Source organism: Kogia breviceps, chromosome 11 (genome assembly GCF_026419965.1).
Source record: "Kogia breviceps isolate mKogBre1 chromosome 11, mKogBre1 haplotype 1, whole genome shotgun sequence".
Taxonomy (NCBI): Eukaryota; Metazoa; Chordata; class Mammalia; order Artiodactyla; family Physeteridae; genus Kogia; species Kogia breviceps.
Genome location: NC_081320.1, coordinates 34,534,519 through 34,561,013, shown reverse-complemented (window position 1 = coordinate 34,561,013; position 26,495 = coordinate 34,534,519). Strand labels below are relative to the sequence as shown.

The 26,495-nt window shown below is 35.6% G+C and overlaps 1 protein-coding gene across 1 annotated transcript; it reads right to left on the bottom strand.

Moving 5' to 3' along the window:
• Positions 1-26,495, bottom strand: LOC131765156 (polycomb protein SUZ12-like). Its single transcript, XM_059078622.1, is given in 12 exon segments — positions 1-121; positions 4,545-4,587; positions 4,590-4,637; positions 5,764-5,995; positions 7,752-7,837; positions 11,004-11,053; positions 18,472-18,540; positions 23,126-23,190; positions 23,275-23,321; positions 25,643-25,994; positions 26,130-26,267; positions 26,409-26,495. Coding segments are annotated over 12 exon segments (1,338 nt in total).

Genomic DNA, 26,495 nt, shown 5'->3' with positions numbered 1-26,495 from the left:
CTAAGTAGTCCATACCTTCCCATCATAAATAGTCTCCCATGTTGCTCTTTTCTTGCTTCTTGGACATTCTTCCATTTCCTGCATGGCTACTTCATATTCCCCATCTAAAAGCTGTAAGCGCCTGTTAGACAAACACATACACTTTAAAGTAACCTGACTATTATTGTAAGTACACAAATTCTACATCTTTAGATTTATACTAAAAAGCACTTATTAAATTTATAAACTAGCTTACATGCCCAACAAGACTTAAAGATATACCTACACTCCATTCCTGACAAAAGAAATTTTAATGATTTGTACTGATAATTATTACTAGATAATTATTTCATTACTGTAGCTACTCAGATATAACTTTAAACATTTAAAGTATAATAGGCCTAAGGTCTTAAAACTTGCTAAGTTTTAAATGTTAAGTATAAAGCATGTGCGCAGGCTTTATACTTTTAAAAACAAGGTAACAACGGTGTTATAATACTTGCTTTAGGGAACAGCTAAGAATTAGGTCTCTGTTATCTTTAACTACTGTAAGTACTTGAACTAGAATTCTTGACTTTTATACTTGACCAGTAAACTAATTAACTGTAAGAACCTGGGGGGCACCTGGCACATACAGGTGCTCAATAAACATTTCATAGGTGAATGAATAAATGGAATACTGGTTGAATCAAAGAATCGATGAAATTCTACCCATACTCACAGTATACTTTTAATGTGTGTGTACATATCTGTGTGTGTATACATAGTTTATGTTATTTTCTCCATACAATTAAACACTACTAACCTAAATACCATTCTTCAACCATACTCAATAATTAATTGTATATCAAGAATCTGGCATCTCTTCATCAGTCTTAGAGAAATTCTGTTAGGTGGTATTAGCTGACATTTATTGAGTGCTTACTATATGCCAGGCACTATTTTAAAGACTTTACAGAGTTCATTTAATCTTCCCAACACCTCTATGAAGTAGATGTTATTACTCCATTGTTCAGAAGAAACTGAGGCATAGAGAGGGTTAAATAACTTGCCTTAAGATGACACAGTAAGTAGCCAGAGCTAGCAACACAATCTAGGCAATCTGTCTCCAAAGTCTGGCTCTTAACACCGCATGATTTTGAGCCTTAAGAATTCTTGTCTTAGGCTTCCCTGGTGGCGCAGTGGTTGAGAGTCCGCCTGCCGATGCAGGGGACACGGGTTTGTGCCCTGCTCTGGGAAGATCCCACATGCCGCCAGAGCGGCTGGGCCCGTGAGCCATGGCTGCTGAGCCTGCGCGTCCGGAGCCTGTGCTCCGCAACGGGAGAGGCCACAACAGTGAGAGGCCCGCGTACCGCAAAAAAAAAGAAAAAAGAAAAAAAGAATTCTTGTCTTTATGCTGTGCTACTGAATTTATTCTACTTCAATAATTTATCAACAAGGCTGTTCAACTTAATAATTTAGAAGATAATTTTATTTACTAATTTGAATAGGTAATACATTAGTATACTTCTAAAATGGAAAGGACTTTTTCCTCCTGCATGTTTACATGGCTACATAATATTCTATTTTATGGCTGAACGTGTGATAGCTACAATCCAATGTACTCTCCTACCTGTAGTCTATGAAGAGGGCCTTTTCCCCCACAGCCTCATCAACAGTGCTTTATCAAGTTTTTTGATATCTGTCAAACTGCTAAGTGAAAAAATGACATCTCAGTGTACTTTTATATTCAGATGTTTTACCTTTTAGTTGTTTAAAAACCATATATATTCTCTTTTCTTGTAAACATTTTCACGATATCCCTTCCTCATTCTTCTACTGGCCTGTGGTGTTTTTCTTTTTACTTAGTATAATCTTTTTATATTAAAGGAATGAGGCATCTATCTATACATTATGAGTTGAAATTAATCTTCTCCTGACTTGTTATCTTTATTTTGACTTGGCTTATGATGGTGTTTTTGTTTTCAGAAGAAGGTTTTTTTTTTATTTCACTCCATATTTCATACTCTTTCAATATGGCTTTTGAATTTTAGTCATTCTTTAAGGAGACTTTAGCTTCTCAAGAGATTATAAAAAGAATTTTTAAAACATCTAACTCCTCAGATCTTGGTTGGCAAATACTTCTCCTCTACTGAAAAGAACTATGACCCTTTGAAGAAACAGCCAATTCCAGAGCAGAGGTAGGAAAAGGAGAATGTAAAGCCTGGAATATCTAGAAGAATATTGCAGAAAACAAGAAAATAAATAAATAAAAACAAGTCAAAGGGACTTAGGAGCCTGCTTGGAGGGGCTCCTCCTCACCAAATTTGGGACAATTTGAGCATTAATATAGCAACATCAATAGATTAAAACAGACTGAATAAAAGTGGAATTCGTTAATCCATACTGATTTAAAAAAAGGTTGAGAAAAGTAACGTTCTTCTTCACAGAAAAATGCCAACAAACCAAACATGGAAGAACTGATAGAAAGTTACCATGTGGCCACCACCATAGAATAATTTATTCAAGTAAGAATCATCAATGGATGCTAAACTATTGCGTTAAAAAATAACTGTTGGGAGAAAAAAGGATATTTATCCAGTTTCATGTATTACTACAGAGGTTGCATATTAATTAATTAAAGTGAAAAGGGACCATTACAATGGAGAAATATGGTAAACACCACTTTAGCCAAGCGATCAAACCTGATATCAGCTGTGTCTGTGACGTCCACAAAGAACACATCACCAATGAGTGTTCCTGGCCAAAATGTTTAACCTGAATCTAAACATAAAGAAACAATCACAAAAGTCCAAACTGAAAAACATTCTGCAAAACTACACGCCTGTATTTAAAGTGTTGTTACAAAAGGCAAAAAAAAAAAAAAAAAAAGGCTGGAAAATGGTTCCAAATTGAAGGAGACTGAAAAGATATGGCAACTGACAGATCGCAATCCTTAACTGGGGTGAGTAGGGAACAGAAAAGGACATTATCGAGGAAACTGGGGAGAGAGTACTGTATTTTTGGTATCATGTTAAATTTTCTGAATATGATAGGCGTACTGTGGTTATGGAGGGAAATGTCCCTGCTCTTAGGAGATACACGCTGAATGAAGTGTTTATGAATAAGGAATGAAATCCAGCGTCATGATCTAACCCTCAAATGGTTTGTCACAAAAATACACTCACAAATAAAGCAAATGTGGTAAAATGTTAACAACTGATGAATCTAGGTGAAGGGTACATGGGTATTACTACCTGCATTGTTCTTTCAACATGTTTATAGGTTTGGAAATTTTCAAAAGAAGTTTGGGGAAAATTCTCCCATGATTTCCTCTTGGTACTTTTTTAAAAAGCAGTTTCTTTGTTTTAACGTACAAGGAATATGTTAATACAAGGAAGGTAGAAAGAATTCTTAAAAGAATGTACCCTTACCCTCACGCTGCCTAAAATATATAGAACATTTACCAACACTGATGAAGCCCAGTGTGCAACAACAGCCTAATTGCTTCTCCCACAGACACAACCCCTATCTCTTAGCATATATGTTTCTGTTGTTCTCCATTTAAATTTTTGATCCACATTCAAATTTCTGACTTTAAAAAAACACTATATTGGTTTCTGCTGGTAACATTAAGCGACATTAAGTGATATATTCTAAGACAATATGGTAGCAAAATCCATGGCATTATTCCTAATCACCTTTGCTTTCCCATTAAAAGCCCTATAACCTATCTTTACCCTAGTGGCTAATAAGTGGATTACATTAAAGCAACAAGTTACTTTTTAAAGAGCAGGAGAAACACACTCATTGCTTTTCTTGGCTCTTTCTCCCATACCTGATGGTGGACTGTGTTAACTACCAGTGAGCAGCCTAGGACAAGAAATCATGACATATTATAAGTTTCACCCTTCAACCCTATCAAAAAAGAATACTGTATTTGCTTCCCAGAGGTTCTTTTACTGGCACTAAGATGCTTCATTCCCAACTGAAAACTGCAGAGATGATTATAAATCCAAGTGCTCCTTGCTACCCTGTGCCAAATGCACACAGAGCCAAACGATGATTTCACACACTTTTCTTCCTTAACTCTAGTAAATACATAATCTCAAGATTTGCATGGGGCCCACTTTATTCAGGTCTCTGCTCAAATATGACCTTTTCTCAGAGGCTTTCTCTACAAAACCACCATTTATTCTCTTTATTTTTCTTCACAGCATTCCCACTAAGTGACATTAGTTGATACAATTTTGGGGGGTGGTGTCTATTTCCTCCACTAGAAGTTAAGCTCCATGAGGGCAGGGGTTTTGTTGCCTTCTCACTGCCTAAAACAGTGTCTGACAAAGAGGACACACTCAGAAAATACTGGCTGAATGAACAATCTTAACTGAGCCGTTCAAATAGTTCCTCATCTGTGTTTATTGCTTTCTAGGTGATAAAGACAAAAGTTCAGTATTTGCAAATTTGTTTTTTCATCCATAAGAATAAAGAGAAACAAAGGCAAATAAACAGTATCATCACTATATTCTGCTTCAAAATAAAAACATTTCTAAAACATGGGAGCCTTGCTTGTCCATCAACATTACCTGTTTTTATCAAATACTGTCATTTGTGCAACAAATGTTTTTCCCCATCTTCACGATTTCGTTTTCTTCTAGCTGCAAGTTCTTCATTGACATCTGAATTTGACAAACATTTCTCATGAATCAAATATTCAAGCAAAAACAGATTTATGATATATAGTCCCTTCACATAACATACTACATTTATCCCAAATGAGGTACAAATAAACTTAAGTTGCAATATAATAATATCCAAACACTCTTCAACTTTATGTCTCAACCTTATGTGTATGTCCTTACTTTCTGATATTCATTGACACTATTAACTCCACATTTTTGCAAATGTTATTTTCTGTTCAGAATGATCTTTATTGCTAGGCAAGGAGAAAAAACCCTCCTCATTCATGGTTACTTTCCAGGAACTTCAAAGGATACTTCAAGACTCAAAGATTATTTCTTCCAAGCTGCTTCTCCCCTGAACTTCACAAATACCTCTATTATACCACATATCATTTAGCTGCAATTATATTTTATGTTTATCTCCATACTCTAGGTTATGAGCCTTTGGAAGATGGGACTGGACTTTTTAATCATCTCTGTGTTCCCAACACCTATATGTTGTTGTTTGAATGATTACCTCAAAGGTGGATTCAGAACTGTTGGGAGGATACAAGGATAGATGTATGTTAACTGTAGACTCTAAGTGGTGGGTAGATAGGTGCTCACTACCAAATTCTTTTGTCTGTTCCATATGTATGAAATTTTTCACAATAAAATGTTGAGGGGGGAATGAATTCATTGTTTGCTGAGAGACTAATTTAAACACCAGTCTTTTCCATCCAGTGTTTTATATATACATATATATATATATATATATGTGTGTGTGTGTATTTTCATTTTGCTGCATGAAATGTTTCATCATACAATGAGAATTTTACAGATTAAATACCTAATACAACATAATAGCCAAAAGTCTAACAGCAAGGCCAATGTACCATAAAATTAAGTATCTCATTAGACTATAAGAGATTTGCAAATAAATAAAGGCCATGCTATTAGAACACATGCATTTATTTCTAGTTCTGTACCACTTTTCCCTCTAAATAATTATGAAAATAACTAAAAAAAGAAATATTCTGTACACAATTACGAATACTATGAAGATGGATTAGTTCAATCATTTTCACTGATCACCTTAATCTCCAACAACAAAATCTAGTAAAATTATTAAAATAAAAATTACCAATATTTTCATTGGTTTCTCCATTAATCATTCCATTAAACTCTCTTCTTCCTGGACAAGTCACTCTAAATAGCAATGAGTAAGACTTCACCATATGGCTGTTACTAGGTTCAAATTCATTACTGGAAACTGCAAGGGACGGGAAATTTCCAGGTTTTGTTTGACTGAGGTCAGGATTCAAAGGCACCTGCTTTTTACCTGTAGGAACTTGTCTTATTGGACAACGTACATCCTGCAAAGGCAAAGATTATTATATTTATTTATGCATATGCAATTGTAAGAATTACAATAAAACCTCTAATCACAGCTATAGGAAATATGGTATAGGCCGTGATTTCCAAATGGCATGCTAAAATTCTAACCATAAATCTGAAAATTGTGATGAAGCAAAAAGAAAATTTGGATCAACTATCTTTCAAATATTAGCCCAATTTAGGATATCCTCAATACAATGAAAACAATGATATAATAGTATATCTAATATTTAGCTGATGGTCATCGGAAAGTTTTAAGTTAGAAATATAGAACTAAAACCATGCTTAAAATATTACAACTCATGTAAATTAATCTTTTCCCCTTAAATATTCTATTTTAACAAAATGACTGATAGGACTATTAGAAATGAAAAAAGATTATTACAATAACCCCACTGTCAACAACACTGAGAAAAAGTAAATCCATATATTTAAATAATTGTTTATAAGAAGTAACATTAATCATCTTATGAGTAATGTTCTGTAATTATATAACTAGTTATGCCGAAAGAGCAAAGTTGAAAAATTGCAAGATGCAAAAGACCTTTTTAACAAGAAAATATAGTACATATTTTAGGTAACTTCTTTTTAAAAACAAACAGAATACATGCTTATGGTCTTAAAAGTCTGCTCTACAAGAATATAAAACGAGAAAAATAAAAGTCGCCTCCACCCCCCTCCCCGGGTCTTATACTCCAGAGAAGACTAGTATTAGCAATTGGTTGTATTTATCCTCTGAAGAAAATATGTATGCCTATTACTTTTTTTTAAACACAAAAAGGATCATACTATAGTTACAGGCACATTTTTTTGTCTAAATAATAATATTATCTTGAATTTTCACATCACTACTTGTTGTGTATGGGTGTTGGGTGAGAGCGTGGGAGTTTTTAATATGTACTTACACTGCTGTCTCCCATCACCTTGGTCTATTCCATACCAATGCTCTAGCACAGTTTTCACCATATCACCTTACTGTGATTGATTTTGGAAGAGCATGAGCAATCAGAACCTCTATACAGGTCATTCCTCGTTTTTTTGGTCTCACCACATGGCTTGTGGGCTTTTACTTCCCCGATGAGGGATGGAGCCCAGGCCCCCTGCAGTGAGAGCATAAAGTCCTAACCACTGGACCGCCAGGGAATTCCCTCCCATTCTTAAAATACCCAAGGACTTAAGGCTACTAAAAGTATCTCTGTTGGCTTTGGTGGGTTGCCCAGGAAATTTAACCACCATAATACTTGTTTCGACGGTGAAATGATTTCATCTTATAAATAAAAACTTGAAGCAATATATTTATAAGTTAATGGCTGATAATGCTAGAAACAGAAATTTCTTTGCCTGAGAGTAGTGTTACAATATAATCCTTTTGGGAAAAACTCTCTCTTAGACCTTATTTAAAACATTAATGTGTACAAATAGCTACAAAAAATAAGCTAAGAGGCTGAAGTGGCAGGAAGCAACTGAATTTATGTCCTAAGATGCTAAAAGATAGCTTCTTCCCTTCACTGTCATACTCCTGTAACAGAAGGTTCTATGCAGATACCTATAGCCAGATTAGAAAAAAACATGAAGATATGGGAGGTTGGCAAAAGAGCTTATCAGTTTTACAATTCAGCCATCAACATATTTAAAAGCTTTTAAGGTTTATATGCATAAACAATATATATGCATAAACATATTCAATGAAAAAAATTATTCCATTTCATCTACCAGTAGCATCCTATACATTACCTTTCCTTTTTTGTGGCAAACTTTCACAAGCAGGACTTCCAGGGTAACAGAATTTTGTTCATTTTCTGAATTTCGTGATGGCTTATCTAAATAGAAAATCAATACTTTAAAATCTATTTTACACTTGATCTTAGCCAAAAGGCTGAGAAATGATTAAAATCTATTTTTAAAAAAATAGTATTCATTTTCCTAAGAAGTCTGAGAATTTACAAAAAAGACTTCCTATAGTGAAGTCTTCTCAGAAGTTTACTCATTCCTGTTTCCCAAAATCAGTTTCAAATTTGACAAATACAGTTAAGGCTTCTTAGTAGAAAGCACAAATGAAATAGTTCAGGCGAGGTAACACACAAAATAAACATTAAAAATTTTTTTCCTTCTTCTAAAATCTATCAGAAAAATTATTTAGTTTAAGATACATTTAAATTGAACTGGTTACTATTTTTACATATTTCATTTTATTTTGAATGCTCAGATATTTAAACTTAAAAGGCTCTTTGATTTGATCGAAACTTATAACCAAAGGGATTAAAAAAAGTTTTCAAAAAATATTAAACATAAAACTTACATGCCTAAATGGGATAGCAAAAATCAAGATATTATTTACTACCTAGGGAAATCTCTTGGTTTATAATGTTTAGGAAATTTAATTTTAAAGTAATAGTCTATATTCTCTATATCAATGAACTCTAACAAAGGTTTCTGCAAATTAAGGTTCCAGAATACTTCCCTACAGCTTGTCTTTAATCCCAAAGGCATTAATAGTCCAAAAAACTTTAATATTTAATCATTCATTCATCATTAAGTTCCTAATATATTGAACTACTATGTACTTCTATATAGTTCTCTATATATTACAAATAAATCTATAAACATATACAGAAATAATATAATTTTTGTTCTGAGATTTTGGACAATACTTCTTTCTACTTGAAAACATTCTTCTTACTCAGGGTATATACATAAAATACATTTCAATCAGTCTCTTGAAAGTTGCAGCCAGGATAAAAATAATTTAATATACCAAAAAATAACTGAATATCTAAAATGCAGTACCAAAAATACTCTCTGAACAATACTCACCATGAAAATAGTACCCTAATAATCTTTGTGTATTCATTCTAAGCAGTCTCAAGTAGTAATTGCTAAACAAGAGTCTTCATTTAAAAACAAAAGAAAAAATAATCATATTTTAGGGATTGTGATGTTGCTTTTCTAACCTGATTTCTTAAAAATATTATTTCTTTTAAAAAAACTACAAATATACCTTGAATAGACAAAGGAGGCAATATATCTGCTTCTTTCCAACTTCCACTAATTTCAAAGTTACAATGGGAAATTATTTTCTGGAAATAGAAGTATCAACAGAGTTTACTTTCTCATTTACTTCAGTAATATCAAGAAAATAGAGTTTAAGTGAATTTGTGCAATTTTTGAACTTTTTTGCCATGTAGATGGGAAAGAAGTTTATCGTACCATGTTCCAGTTAATTTCAACTAACTAATTCAAGTAAATTCAATTACTATTAATTAATCAAATAATATTAATTAGTAAATATTATTCGATTAATATCCATCAATGATTTCAGTGATGAATAATTTATATGTTTTATAGAAGTCCCTGAGAACAAAGGGCAAACAAACCTATAAAATTCAAATTATAAGCTTCTAAAGTATTAGAGTTCATGTACTTTTTAAGTATCACAGAAGACAAAGTATGATGAGTGATTAGAAATATGATCTCTACAAGATGATTATAAATGATTTAGGAGGAAAAAACATGAAAATGCTACTGAGGTTACTTAAATAGACCAGATGTAAGGCAAAACTATAAGTAAAGTTACATTAGCTGCTAATACAGATATGACCAGACTTCAAATTTCTTACATTAAAAACCTGACTAGTTATCAAACTGTTCTAATATAACCATTCTGCTTATTATTAAACTTTGTTTCTTACTAAACAATACCAAGGATGACCAACTTGACCTGTTTCTTATAAAGGTTTTATTCCATTACCTGATTATTAAAGGATACACACACAAATTTAAGATGGACAAGCCTAGAGGCATTTTATTCATTCTGAAACCAACGGAAACTTTACCCAGTATGCTTTCACCTCTTTTAATGAAGTAACATTTACGACTATATAATTTTCTTTATATAATATCTAACACATTGATATATCCCATTGGTAGCAGTGGTTGTTTCAGTTGTTTTATTATTGTATTAAAAATACTCAAAATGTTTATGCAGAAAGGGCTCTACTCAGGAGACTCTTCACCTATTCCAGGTTCTAAGGCAATTAATTACAATTCTCATCATTAGTCTTTATAATTTAAAGTTTGAAAAACGTTGGAAATAAAAAAATGACAAAATCTAAGAAATTGAATTTCATTACAAGTCCTTCCCATTATTTTCTACTTACAATCTTTGGAAAGATGATGGCTCTGAGTTGGGTAAGATAATGTTACACAGCATTTTTAAAACTGTGATACTTAGAGCCCTAAAAGGTACGGTTGAGCGGTAAGAGCTGGGATTTCATCTATTTAGATATGAGCCAGATGAAGCTAACATTTACCTTCAAGAATGATCCCACACAGCACTGATTATTTTAATAATTTAAAAATCTACTTAAAACTTAAATAGACAGCAAGACAGCAATAAGAAAACAAGGCGATGAACACAACCTTATGTATAAAGTCTACCTACAATTTTAAAAAAACTTTTAAGGCAGAGTTTCTTATTTATTTATTTTTATTGAAGTGTAGTCGATTTACAACGTTGTGCCCACCTCTGCTGTACAGCAAAGTGACTCAGTTACACACATATATATTGACACATTTTTTTAATGCCAGAGTTTCTTAAAACTTGTTCCTCAGACAACCTACTTCTGAATTACCTTGGTGCTTTATTACAATGCAGACTCCTAAGCTCCACCAAAACCCTGCTAGATCTGAGTCCCTGTAGGGTCCAGGTATATGTATTTCAAACAAACTGTCAAAATGCTTCTACACACACTAAAATTTAAGAACTACTACTTTTAAAGTTTAATGAGTTGCAAGTTACCTCCTCCATATCCCACCATTGACCAAATAAAGCAATAATTGAAACTGTTGGAGAAATCCACTAAAGAGAAATTAAATTATCAACATCAACATCTTTTCCATTAAATATAATTTTCTGAATTTACACGCAATTTTTTTCAGTCACAAAGGTGTTTTGTTGTTAGAATGCCAATATGTTTAAGTACATACCATTTTTGTGGAAGAAACCAGTAAATGTAAGCTGCAGATGAGTTGACAAGCTAAACAGAACAAAAAAATTTTATCACTTTAATATTCTATAATAAAAATAACCTAAACTTTAAAATATAACACTGAAATCAAAGCTACTTCAGCTAATATATAAATATTTGGCTGCCTAATTCTTAACTCTGTTCAAGCCCATGACCCCATGCTCTCCCTGTTAAGTATGACATCCAATACAGTGTGTCTATACACATTAAACACACACACACACACACACACACACACACACACACACACACAAATAAAAACAAAAACACCAAAGAAGCAAGGCAGAAAAAAATAAACCACCAAATAAGAGGCAAGATAATTTACTGTGCTTCAGTGTTCTACCTATAAAATGGGGACAGGTTTCCCTTCCCACCCGTCAAAACGGTAGCTGAATCCAGGCAAAAGTTTTTGAGTATTTTCAAGCTACGGAATTTCAACCTCCTAACAAATGATGCAGAACCATCACTTTCTACTTCAATTAGGGATGAAATATTACAATCACAAATCTGCTATAGATTTGTAATTTACTGTTTCAACTTGTCATTTTCACTTTTAGTTTTAGAAGCAATGAAAAGGAAGCATAAACTATAATGATCCTTTTGTTTTGAAAAATATTTACTACCAATGGAAAAACTAGTAAGTTGGGATAGAATAAACAAAAACATCAACAGGCTTTTATAGTACCTTTCAACTGGAAAAAGAGCAATCTATCTCGTGATCAGGAACCATTCATAACTTTCCAGAACAGATGTTGGGAAAAGGGAAGCAGTACTTTTACTCAAGAAACTTACTAAAGAATCAAAGTAAATAGCAGTAAAAGGGCAATAAGGATCAATAAAGGGTATGTTTTTGTGTTTTATTTTAAATGATGGTGACAATCTACGCATCCTTATAATCAGAGGGGAAGAGTTATGTAAAGACTTTGAGGCAAGAGAGTGTTAAGGAACAGGTAATGACTGGAAATGAGGACATGTTATAAAGAGGTTAGCTCTGTAACTTTGCCCAGGACTCTTCTTCTTAGAGAAACAGGAGGTAAGTGAGATATTTCAACAGAAGATGTGAGGATACCTCTATTTTCTTAGTGAGGTAATCCATGAAAGCGTATGCTTAAAAAAACTACAAGGTGGGGGTCCTGAAGGGCACTTCTAGTGCCCTTAGTACTAAGAAAAGTATGCTAGGATATCAGTAGAGAACAAAATGACTATGGTAGAGTAGAAGTGTAAGGGTCCAAGCAGAGTTAGAAAGCATAAACATAGAAAAGAAAAACTAAGAACAGCAACTATAACTTAAGTATCAAGAAAATAAAACGGGATTCTTGAAAACAGTTAATTCATGTATCTTACTTTCTAACACGTATCAGATACATTTCAAAAACACAGAGGGAGTGGAGAGTTGACTATAAACGGGGCATGAGGGAATCTGTAGGGTTTATCTTAATTGTAGTGGTTGTTACCTGACTGAATGCATCAGAACTATACACCAAAGAGTGAACTGGACTGCATATCATTTATACCTCAAAAAAAAAGTACATTAAGGGGATCAACTGTAAAGGAGCTCAAAGGACTTTTTCAAGGTAATGAAAATGTTCTATATCTTCACTGTGGTTATGCTTGTGCGAATGCATACATTTGGCAAAACTCAAACTATATACTTAGGGTGAGTGTATTTTATTGAATATTAATTATACCCAAAGTTGATTTTTAAAAAGTATATGTACCATCTATGAAATCTACGTGCCATCTTACTAAAAGATAATTAGCATTTTCCTATCAAAACTGTTCCATAAATGTAACCTAACAATGCAGAATTGGTGAAACTCCAAAACAAAACTGAAAGAGAGAAATATTCTACAGTTTCCTTGCTAGAAGATAATCCATTAGTCCCAACCAGTTTATCCTATTCTTAGTTGCTTCAGTTAAACCTACCTACTAAGGCCAGGTAAATTTTCTTAAAATGATTTTGTATGAATCATTCCTTTCTCCAATTTTCTAATGGGTCCCCAACTGTGAAATCTTTTGTCTAACCGCTGTCTGTAATATGGTTCCCATTCCTTTTTACCTCTAAAGCCATATATAGGAAAGTAGAATAGGATGACAAAATCCAAGTTTGAATTCTGGCTCCAGTTATTAGCTGTGACCTGATATCTATAAAATGAGGAGATAACCTCTCTCAAGATTGTGAGGCTTGGATAAAATACTAAACAATCCATCAAAATACCCTCTCCCTCTTCTACAAAGACCCATCCCCAAACATCCCAGAGCTTAATTTCCTTTACAAGCACCTGTATTTACCACTTTTTTTGTCACAATTTTTCACACACATTCTCTCTTGACATATCAGTGTCCTTAGCACCTAGCAGTGTCTTACAGAAAGGCACTCAACAAATGATTTTCAAAAGGATAATGATGTCCTCCCTAGAGTAATAAGATTTCTAAGGTCAGGGATCAGGACCCATTATACTGTAGTACTTATAGTATTATTTACATTGTTTTTATAGGGAATGCGATTCTAAGTTCCAACTGTGAAATGACAGAAATACCTTGCATTGATCTACCCCAGAAAATATTTTAAATTAGTGTTATTCAAAACGTGGTCTGCAGACTGAGGTCATCCGGGATACTGTTACCATTCCACAACACGGCAAGAAGTTGAGAATAAGACTTTAACCACTTTCATAAAAATTTAACATTGACATAACATCCAAGTATGTGATCAGTACATTTACAAAAGTATCCATCCAAAAAAGACTGGAAATTAAAAACAAACAAAAAGGTCACCAAAGGATGGTCTGAGACACAGTTTTAATTGCTACATTATAAGTTAAATAAGATGGCAAGCACAAAAAAAAAAAAAAAAAGACGGCAAGGACATTCAGCCACCATTACAACATTTCTTTGAGAAAAGGAATTCCAAATTTCAAGTAACCAACTGAAAAAACAAACTTGGGAATGTGATTTGCTATGCACAATTTCCCCTCCTCCTTCCCCTCCTAAAAGTAAACACTCTTGATATGGACCTAGAATAAAATGTAACAATGAGGCCTAGTTGATGGCTGAGTCCAAGGAAAAAGGGCAGTTTTCTTTCCCTTTCTGATTTACCCTCTTCCCTCTCTTGTTGCTACTGTGTCCACATCTTAATTGGTTAAACTGGATCAGAAGAGGGGAATGAGAAGGGAAGAAACAAACAAGGTCAGGCCTCTTTAGTTTTAGGCAGCAAAGGATCTAGCTTAGATGATCAAGATAAGATATCAGATAAGGATTTGGTTCCTCTTCCTGATGTGTTCCCTATCTGTATCTTAGGAAGCAAGCAATATGGCAACAGGAAACTAGAGGGGGAATGTGAAATTTGGGGATAAGAGTCTAAACACAAGTACCTGACAATTCTAAAGAAGTCTGCAGAATAAGGTTGAGTACATTTAAATTCATAAGGGACTAACATTTTGCGATGAGATTCATGTAGGAAACTCAAATTTTAAGAACAGCCAGATGCCACAGGAGGACCAACATTTTTATGCAGGAAAGAAACCAAGATTAGGGCCTTGAATTTGTACACATTAATCTGATAGTGGCAGGTGTAAGGCTTCATTTCTAGGGTCACGGCTGTATCACCTCAAAATAGCCCAAGTGTGATGATAAGCTATTTGGCATCTACACTGTTACATGTCATGCTGTGATGTATTATAAAGCTGAGGAATTGGTGACTGCATCAAGCCCATTATTCTGGAATGACGTCTTTTTCTCCTAAATGCCAATAAGTTCCATACAGGCAAGGTCTTCATCTGTTTTGCTCATTATTATATCCCCTAGGACTTAGGATAGGGTCTGGGACATGGTACACTGAGGAAATGGGAATCCCAGAAAAAAATCCCAGACTTTGTTACAGTACAAAAAGATGATAAAAGGAAGATTACTAATTCAGAAGTTTAGGTTGTAATAACAACAACAAAAAGTGATGAAAGGTACTTTACCTTATCAACCTACTAAAAACATAGGTTTGAAAATATATCTAGTAGATGTTCTAGTTCAGTTACCTTTGGAGGGGATTTCTCCAGCTACTAACAGTAGACCAGGAACAGAAAATGATTAAGTGGAAATGCTTCTAATCTGACCACAGGAAATACTTCTGGAAGCAATTCCAACTTGGAAATCTTTTCATGATACCTTTCAGTCAGTGGAGATGCACTTAGAAGACAAGAGATATGACTAGAGAATTCCAAAACTGGTAGGATTAATAGCCCAAGAGACCCCCTGGGATCCTGCTAGAACAGAAAACTACAGAAAGATCAGAGATTTATACCAATAAACCATGGCGCTTGGTCAAAACGCAAAATAAACTCAAAACCCACAATATACTGGCATGCCAGAAACAAGAGACGGAGAAGACAGAATATAAGGCATTACATCAGAAATTCTAAAAAGAAAATAAAGATATTTTAAATATACATAACCACACCAAAAGAGCAAGGAGAAAGATTAGGAAAAACCTGGAGACTAGAGGTCTGGTCACTAGACTATGTGAAAAACCTGGTCAAGTAGTTTGACCACTATGAATTTCTAAAATTTGCTAATTGCTGTGGAGTTTTTAGAAGCCACTGTTCAAGAAAAGAAACAATCTTCATAGTTGGTGGGTGTTATGGTTGAGTTTTAAGGTTACAAATGCAATTCTGGTCTATTGTCACAAATGGTTACCTTAAAGAAGTGAAAACCATGAAATGTCCCATGTTTCTTTTTTCTATCAGCTCCTTCCCCTAATAAATTTCTGCCATTATCTGAGACAAGTAAGACAAATATAGATCTAGAGTATAAAACACAAGAGAGATCCTGGGACACCAACTTTATTTTGTACAGACAATGCCAGGAATTTGGGTTTGTTTGTAAGTCACTACAACTGTCATAAACAGGTCAGGCATTTGACTGTTCTAAGCTTTGGGCTGTAGTACTACAGTAATTTGGGGTATCTTGATATTCTCCTGGAACTCTGAGAATGAAATACATTGGGTTTGAGAGTGGAGACATTAAAACTGTGGAAGTACTAAAAGAACATGAGTTCCAGTGGGAGACATCCAGACAGTAGCTACTGAACAGACCCAGGATCCAATTAAACTGAACAAGATCTCTATGTTTGAGATGGTAAAGAATAAACATACACATGGAAATACCTTTGTGTATGTGATTTAAGATTTTAACATCTACGAATTAACAACAAAGGCTTATTTTGTTCTCTCAGGGAATTTGCCCATAGATTTTACAAGTAAAGTTTTACAATGCTGGCATTATATACTGGTATCTAGAGAACTTCTTACAATCCTATGTGATAAGTTTAGTAGACCTATTGGTCTACTAAACCAATTATGCCTAATTTGAGATGAGAAATACACTGAAGAAATTTAATAATACAGGGCCTTAGGGGTAAACTTAAAATGAAGCAACTTCTCAATTAATTTTAGTGACTCGGGGAGCAACAATGAGACATTCATAAAGATGGCGGCCAGGGGGGCGGTTGAAGCACCTAGTACAGTAACTCAGTACCTCCTGGGCCTAAAGTGCCTCACTGGGTATTAAATAAGCATGGTCAGCTCTAACAGTTAGGTCTGTTTGAAATAAAAAAGATCTTGGGTGTTGAAATGACCAACTCACTGGTCCCAGCTAGATCCTAAAGAGTGAAAAAGTTGCTTTTCAAAATTACAAGCAGGAATTCTATGCAACTCTCTGATGTTTCTGTGAGGTGGTTAACAATACCCCTGTTATAGTACTGGCCTAGCTATTGAACCCATTGGGTCGAAAGAAATATAATTATTGGGTGAGTGATTATTCAGAGAGAACTGACCAGTATAATCTATCTTCCTCACAACACACACTATCAAGGAAGTTCTGTAATATTTATCAAAGCCAGGGTCACAATGAGATAGTAGTAACGTTTAGCAGTGATGAAGGTAGAACCCTGATGGGGAAGATGAAGAAAAGGGTCAAGTTTTCTTCCTCTTGGTTCATTCTTCCTTCTCACATGAGCCCTGAAAGACCTGGAGGGCAAACTATTAAGGTGTTTAGAAGAAAAGAAGTGAGGATGTCACATTAGGTTCTGACTACAGCTTTATACTTTATAAGTTAAAAAGGCCCTGAGGATCCCAAAAGCTCTGTCCAGGGTAGGTAAACAGCCAACGATCTGGAATAGAAATTCAAGCAAAGAATAGAGAGTGCATGCGCTGGGAATATTCTCAGTCTTTATAAACCGGTATTGTAAGGTATTCCTTGGGCAATAACAGATTAGGTAAAGATTTGGGAATGGACTATCAAAGTCTATTTACAAATCAAGATTGCCTAGATATGGAAATATAAATTACACTTCAGTCCTACAAGACTGCAAGATACTGATACAAAAATTTTAAAATGCAATAAAATAATTCCAGTAAAATAACCTAATTGAAAAGGCAAACTTAAAATAAAAGCAATTGAAAAAGGACATCTTATACTAGTCACAAAAATGAGAAAGTATAAATGAAGCATCATTAAGTCAGTGTACATCCTATCTAAACTGGCAAGATATGATTTAAAACTTCAAGATAAAAAGAAAAATCCATGTGGCAATTTTCCCAATTCCATTTTTTTTAATCTAGTATTTTTAGTTCTACATTCTTCCTAAAAGTAGTCAATGAATAAACAAATACCACCCAAGTCCCTGTTTCTCTTTAGAATAATATTCAACTTTCTTTAGTTTTCATATGAAAGAACAAATAGAAGCATACTGTCGAGGAAGGGAAGCATACTGTGTAGCCTAGGCAGATATTAGGCTAGTCAGAACATTTAGGGATTAGTTCTGGGTAACACATGTGAAAACAGACAATAAGAAGGTTCCATCCAAAGGGCCAGGTTTCTGAAACTATCATGTGATAAACATATTTCAAATATAAACTAAAGTTAAGAATATTTTGCCTGAAAGTTGTAAATAAGAGCAAGGACAAGATGGGGAAAAAAAAGAGAGAGAGCCTCTCTCAGAATTGTAGATGATTACTTAGAAGACATGTGATGTTGTGAAGCAGCTGGCACAGTACCTAGCATATACCATAAAAAATGAGTCTCCATCATTCTTTAGAGGAGATAGTAGGATTAACACTAAATACAGAAGTTACAGAAACTCTGATTCAGAATGCAAGAAATTGGTAGTAGAGAAAAACAATAATGAACAGAACTGCCTTAGAAAACAGTGAGTTCCCAGCATTAGAGATATTCAAGATGAGGCTTAAGAACTGATTCTCTGCCAGGGATGCTACAGAAGTAATCCCTGATCTGTGTATGAGTTTGGACCAAGTGGGATCTAAGGTTCATTCTAACTCCTTACAATATTGAGGTGATCACTAGGAAAATGATCACTGTACTTTTTCCTCTTTCCTCAAGTATGTCACTTCATGTAAACTTTTAGGTTATCTTACCTATGAGATTTTTGCTCTCCTTTCATTTTCTCTACTTTTGATAACATATCATCAACTTTAAATGTTTTCCTGGAAGAGACAGATAAACAAAATAATCACTTCTCAACTGGGAAAAACAAACAGATTATACTTTACTGTCACTATAATAGGCAAGTTGGAGATCTGATTTTATTTATAAGATAAATTATGGGATGGTTAGCCATAACAATGAATACTATCGAGACAGTGTTATGTTGTAATACAGCAAACAAGCCCTCAAGCCCCATCTCAAATGCTAACTTTTCTACGAAACCTTTTGTAATTATTCCCAAACCAGAGTGATTTTTTTCCCCACCTATGGCACTTGGTTTACATTTATTTTGACATTTAGTCTCCTAAACCTGAAACTTGCATAAATATTTTATTTCTACTAGATTATTAGCTCCTGAAGGGCAGAGATTTGTTTTCTTCAAGGAAAGCCACATAGTGCTTGGCATATTGCCTTATACTTGGTAGGTGTTCAAGCATTTGTTGGACTGAGCCAAACAAATGCAAATTATGTATATTTTGAAACACTTGTATTTCCATTAAGTAACCTGACAAATATGGATATTCCATAAAACAAATATGAAGTTAGTAAAACATCCTCAAAGATTAGCAGCAATGGCTAAAGTTAAGTATGTCATTTTAAAGAGATGGTTGTCACCATCACAAAAAAAATTTGAAGTTTAAAGGACATACCCATCAAATCATAACAAAATTATCAGCTTTTAACTTAACAACTTTAAGAGAAAAAAGTAATTTCCAATAAAATAGAAGCTTATATTAAGAATAACCACACCCTTAGCAAGCAATTTAAGAATGAATGGATTCTAGGGCTTCCCTGGTGGCGCAGTGGTTGAGAGTCCGCCTGCCGATGCAGGAGACACGGGTTCGTGTCCCGGTCTGGGAAGATCCCACATGCCGCAGAGCGGCTGGGCCCGTGAGCCATGGCCACTGAGCCTGTGCTTCCGGAGCCTGCGCTCTGCAACAGGAGAGGCCACAACAGTGTGAGGCCCGCATACTGGAAAAAAAAAAAAGAATGAATGGATTCTAAAACAAGCCTCATCTTAGTTCTTAAGGTGCTCTACTATATACATTTTCTAGAGGCTGAAAAATTAGACCCATATATGTTAATTGGAAACAAATATTTCTATTTATACTCATATATTTTCTTCAAATATAGAACTTGGAAAGATTCATGTATTCTTATAAAATTTGAATTCAGATATTAGAAATTACTAATATGCTCATTCCTCAAAAACAGCTATTGTACTCAACTACTATAATAAAAATTATCAGTAGAGAAATGTTAATGTAAATATATTGTAGTAAAACACTGATAGGAAGAGCAGAATTGATACGATCTATATTTCAGGTGAATAAATAGCCTCCATTAACAAAAGATCTTTTTTATAAAAAAGCTTCTCTCTTTACCTTTAGAGTTACTGAAAACCTCAATATTAAAGTTTCCCCCAATAAAGCACAGTAAGGAGTTCTTTACGAAGGATGGCAGGCAATACATTTTCAATCTCCATAGATAAGAGAGAAGAAAGAAGAAAAATGTAGGATTCTTTTAGGCTAGTTACAAAGAACTTTTCAGTATAAATACTGAAATGTACTACTGAGGAGGGTTGTAAAGTTACTGAAAACTTTTTAGAATAGTATGTTTATCTTTGTGTAATGACTAAGAAGAAACCCTGTCTGTAGGAAGAAAAGTTAAGACTGTAGGTCACAAGGTTCACCTCTTCCAACTTTATGCAGCTGTACATAGGAAAACTGAATATTAACAACCATTTGAATAGATCATACAGGTAACCCAGCATTCCTTAGGAAAAACAAAACGAACTGTATAGGCAACTATACAAAAGCAGCCCCACCTCCCAACACCAAGTATTTCTGTTTCTTTAGAAAGGTACTGCTACTGTAGCTCAGATTTAACAAGGGAAATAGTTATCAAAAGGTCATCATAAAGGAGAATATTCTTAAAATTCAAGACATTTTCAGGGGAGGATTCAGAAACAGCTTACATAAAACCTACTAAAATGGATTCAATAAAAGACGCCGTTGTCCTCACCAGTATTTCCACTGTGCCAGTGTAGTGTCAGGCTACAGAATCTGAATACCTCTATGAAGTGCAACTAAAGTAAAAGGCAAGTTTAACAAATATATCAGATTAATGTTACACCTGCTTGTACAACTTCAAAAGGAGTGATAAGTGTACTCCAACAGTGAATATGATGTTGTTGTGTAACAGTACAAAAGGAGTTCCAAAAACATTCTGAGCAAAGGGATTGTACTAAAAGCAATTCTGTAAAAGCAGTTCCAAAAACATTTGGAACAAAGACCACAATCGCTGGGCTGAATTCATCACCTTCCAAATTCACCAACTTACTTTGAAAAGGACAGCGTTCATTTGAAGATATTAAGTTGTAGTATAATTTGTTAAAAATCAGTCTTATTGTCTTATATATGCCAGGCATACAACAAAAGAATTAAGCGATTCCTAATGCATTTTTACATGGAAGTAAATTAAATGGAATGTATGTTTCTTGGCTGGCAAACTGCTTCAAAACTGTCCCAAAGGAAATTTTTTTACCTAAGGGGTACTAAATTAAGAAAGTTCATTTCTACTGCCATGCTTTTGAAATTGCCTCCACTCATTAGCAGACAACAGAAATGTATCCCACAATGAGGCAGTCAAATAGTCTAATAAACAAACATGATGTATATTTTTAATACACTTATGGATTAAACTCAAATTTATTCTGAAAACACTTTATCATTTTAAAATTAAAATCAGGAAGCATTCTAGATGATAACTGCAGTACTTAAAAAACAATTTTTTTTGGCCACACCTCAGCATGTAGGATCTGAGTTCCCTGACCAGGGATCGAACCTGTGCCCCCTGCAGTGGAAGCACAGGGTCTTAACCACTGGACCACCAGGGAAGCCCTCTAGATGGTAACTGATCTTCCATATTAAAAATACTTAAAGAAAAAGTTTACTACTAAATCAAATTCACCTAGTTTTATAGAGTAAATCAAGGGTCTGCAAATTATGGACCATTGGTCAAATCCAGCCTGTTGTCTGTTTCTGCACAGCCCATGAGCTAAGAATGGTTTTTACAGATAAAACATTTGCAAGTGATTTGATAACAGAGAATACTAACTCTAAATCCCAATTAAGCTAAATGTTATCCCTCCCACCCTACCCCACAAAAATAAAAGAATCCCACATTTCTCACTAGTAGGCACATATTATAAAACACTGTACTCCCTGGCTCCAGTGGTTAGGACTTGGCTCTCTCACTGCCAGGGCGGAGGTTCAATCCCTGGTCAGGGAACTAAGAACCCGAAAGCCGTGCAGCAACCCCCACCCCCCAAGAAAGAAAAGGAAAAAAAAAGAAAACACTGCACTCAATTATTATGTTTTGAATTTCATCAATTAAAAAAAAATGTTGATATTCGTTTTCTCTTTCTGTGTAAGTACCTACATACTACCTAATATCCTCAATTCCGTTTCCTGGACCACAAAGGCTAAAATATTTACTATCTAGTCCTTTAGAGAAAAATTTTCCTGATTCCTGGCATAGAGTAGACAGGTAAAGAGCTGACATAATTCTGCTGCTTAATTCATCACCTTCTTCCTAGTTATTTAGGCACCTGGCAGGTTTCACCCCTTAAATGCAATGCGCGCTCACTCGCTCTCTCGCGCTCTCTCTCTCTCTCTCTCTCTCTCTCTCTCTCTCTCTCTCTCTCTCGATTCAGAAAGATTACCAGAAGACAAATAGTTTTAACGTTTCAATCCTTCAAAATACATCTAGATATATCTACAAAGCTAAACTATGTCTTGCTGTAAAAAAAGCGGTGCTTATTTAATAACCAGCAGGAGTCTCCAAAGGAGTTTAGTTTCAAAGTTTATTGAAAAGCTTAATGGTTTTACTAAGTCAAAACTATGACAATACCAAATGCTTAGTAGAGGTTCCCTCCTTTAAAAATGTAAAGTTGTTCACTTGATATGCTCAGTAAATAGTCATGGGTGCAGAACAAGAAACTACCATTCTATAATTATATACGGTTAAATGTTACATAGCAAAAACAAGCTCTCTGACACCTTCAGATTCCACTTTAAGACTAGGTGATTAAGATTAAGAAGTTTTTAAAGACATTCCTCCTACTGACTTCAAAAGTATTTCCCTTTTAATAAGACAACCACCAAAGACATAAAATGAGACTTTCTGAACCTATCCTCATAGAAGTGAATTCTTTATTGTTAGAACATATAAGAAATATTCAGACATTAACTGTTAAATTTATGTATCAAAGATAGTTCCCATGAGCCCTTTAGTAAATACTTAAATCCTCAACTTCTACCAAACTTGAAAATAACTATTAGCACAGAGTAAAAAACATTAGTCAGTAAAATCACTTCATTTACTCCACTACCAAATCACTTGTTAGGAAAAAACTGGCAATCAACTGGGATTTACAAAAATGATACTATTAAAAATCACTTTGCAACCAATTCACTCTTTCACCTCAGTTTTCATATTTAATCTTTCATTAGAAATCATACTTTAAAACAAAATTTTAACATGGTTTGAACAACTTGAAATAAGATTCATAACATGTACCTTTTGATGTTTGTTCTGGAGTTTCGATGAGACATGTAAGTAAGAGTTCTATGCAAAAATACTGGCTATAAAAAAAGTTAAAATATTAAAATTAAATAGGTGAAATTCTAGGAAAAAAATAATATCAGTAAATTTTGTTGATTACTTACCGCTATAAGATTTCGCGTTCGAAGAAGCCTATAGAACTGCGTTGGTTCTAGGTAACAGAAACAAAATCCAAAGTTATCTAAATTTACTTATTACTTAAATTGTTAAGAAAATACCAACCCAGACCATGTTATATAAGCCAATATATAAACCAATAACCTATTATGGAAACTATGTAGTGAACATTTACATCAAGAAAATAAGTAAGCACGATTAGATCAAAAGACATTCAATCTACAGCATACATTCACAAAATGCATCTACATTTACTTTAAGTTTCTCTACAATCTAGTTCTTAAACCTTGCATTTCTAAGGTAGCTATTTTTAAACTAGCTGTATGAAGAACTGAAAAGTAGTTATATTCATTTAATTTATTTAATTAAAACTATAACCCATCTCCTTCTAAAAAGTAGCTAAAGTGAACGAGTTGGATTCAGTAAAGGAACTCTTTATTGAAGCCAAATAAGAAAATAAAATGTTCACTTTTTAACTGGTCTTTTCAAAAGTCTGTACAGTAGTAAGCCGAAATGGAATAAAACCGTTACCTGGATAGATGTCCTAATACAGATATAATCAAAGTGAAATCCAAGACATAAATTAGCTAAAATTTTCGATGAATATTGCTAGTTATAGTTCAGGTTTCTATTTTGCTCAGTGTAAATATTACCTCAGTATGTAAATACTGCCTCAACACATATTTTTAAAGTACCAGATTCCCACAGTGTTTTTAATGCTGCTTAGTTAAAATCTGTTATAAAGGACTTAGGTTACAGATAGAAAATATTTTATATACAAGTACCATAATAGCAGTTACATTAATGACCTGTTAGTATTAAGTTTCTTTAAATAAAGCGGTATAAAAATGACCTAATATAACTATATTAGTAAATACATCAAAGCATATAAACTTCTCAGAAACTAAGATCAATATTAGAGAACAATCAAGTTGTTTTGTGACCATATCTAACTCTTAATGACAGTTCATCTCTCTGAAGTACACTCATCAAAAAAGCAAAACAGCTAAAACTTTCTTGCAGGATTTGTCTTCTCACTACATACGGAAAGAATTTTTTAAATTTCCACTTAATCTTCAGTTAGTTTAGTTTTAGTTTCAAATAAACTAAAAGGAGATGAGATGTTTTAGAAAGGCTGCAAACATGTATGTTTACTGTCATCACTGTGCTTTAGTTCTCCACCATATTTCCAACTGAAAGCCTCTCCAGATTTCTGAAAGTATATTGAACAAACGCTAGAATAATGTGAATCTTTCTCAAGCAGGTTCCATACGAATTTCAATAAAAACCGAAATTCCTTGTATTAAAATCCAATTAGAATTTCATGAAGCACTAATGAGAGAGAATGAAAGAAGGGTATTAAACAACGTAATACATCTTTCCAAGAACAGCTGATACCAAGCCCTTAACATATGCCACAAAAAAAAAATTGTAAATAAAGACACTGAGTGGTAGAGCTGAGTTTTTTCAAGTCTCTGTAAGATATCTAGCTATTAAAGGTCATCCAAATTACAACATCCATACAAAAGCAAAGAGGAAAACCATCAGGATGTAATATTCATTCAAGAACAGTTCAGCTTACTCACAGTCATGACATTTCTTATATATTTTATTGCTTCTTTCCAGACACCTTGCCCCCTTCCCAAATTAAGTCGTAGCTCTGCCCTCGAAACAGACCTTAAAAACAGAAACTGACATCAGAAAATGTCCCGAAATGAAGACAACTACAAACGGACAGAATTCCGAGATCGTCTAGAGAGAAATAAGATGCTTAAACACTGCCTGTCTCAGTTTACGTACCCATGAAACTGGTGGAAAGATGTGAAAGGTGTAGAGCATCAAACGGTGCCATGTTAATGCACCAAGTTAGTGCGAAGGCATTTCAGACTAATGACAATTTGGTCGATTTTACTGCACTCCTCTCTTCACAGGCTTAATTTTGCTCCTCTAAACCTACAACCGACAGCCTTGTACTTCTAGAGTATGGAAGGCATGAAAGAAAGCAAGAACTAGTCCTGGGATCTGACGGTAGATCCAACTGTACAGTCCAACTGTGACCTCCCCACCTAAAAAGCAGCCTGCTCTCAACGCGGGGCACCATGCCTCAGCTCGCGTGTAAATCTTCGGGGAGGCACGAACCTCACCTGGACCCCCTAATCCACCTCCCTCAAAGGCCCTAGACTTCGGGCCCCCTCGAGCCATAACCCCGGAAGGCAGAATGGCCCCCTCAATTTCGCCCTCCACTCCCGAATCAAACCGACTCCCGGTGAGGAAGGGGGTCCCAGCACGAGTGTCCCGGCCCCCTAACGCTGCAAGAGTGGGGATTCCTGCCCTCAAAGCCTTCATCACACTCACTCTCAAAGGCCTGGAGAAAAAGCTCGTGGTCAGCCTGGACGTGCTCCATTTTCGGCTTCTTCACCGGTAACACCGCGGCCCCCGCCGCTGCCGCCACGGAGGAAGAGGAGGAGGCCAGGTAACTACCGCCGCCTCCACAGCCCCCACCACTGGATTTGCCGCCTGACGCTGCCGCCACTGAACCCCCGAAGCCGCCTCCCCCGGACCCCGCGCAGGGCCCCGAGCCGCCCCCTCCCCCACCGCCGTGCTCCTGAGGCGCCCTCGCGGTTCCTGCCTCCTCCCCCACACCAGCTATCCGCCGGGCGGCCCCGGAGAGTAAGCGCCGGCAATACCAACCGCTCGCCCCAGAAGGCTCCGGCGGACCGAGGGGGGAAGGACGAGAGAGGCGGGGGGGGGGGAGGGAAGGGAGGAGGAGAGGAGGGAAAGGAGGGAGGGGAAAAAAAGTGTCTCCTCCTGAGAGCCCCGCTCCGCTCGGGAGACCGCTCACTTCCCCCGCCCGGCGCTCTGATGCCCAGCCTGTTGGCCCGCGCATTCCCCCGTCAGTCACGCGGAGGCGCTTCTCGCGCAGGCGCAGCTTGGTTGGCCCGTGCGCGCTGCTGACCGCGGGCCCTGCCGCCTCTTTGAACTGAATTCGCGGGAAAATTAGGGGTCGGAGCGGCCTTCCTGCTGGCCCCGGTGCATTGTGGGGTGAGAGGGACCCAGCGAGCGGCTTAGGGAGCCGTTTCTCGCCTTCTGAGCGTCGTCAGTCGCCACCCCCGGGGGATACAGGACCCCTGAGGAGAGGCAGGCCTCTGAGGAACGGCGGGGCGGGTGCTGGGGGGTCGAGGGGCTCATTAAATGAACTGAGATCCAT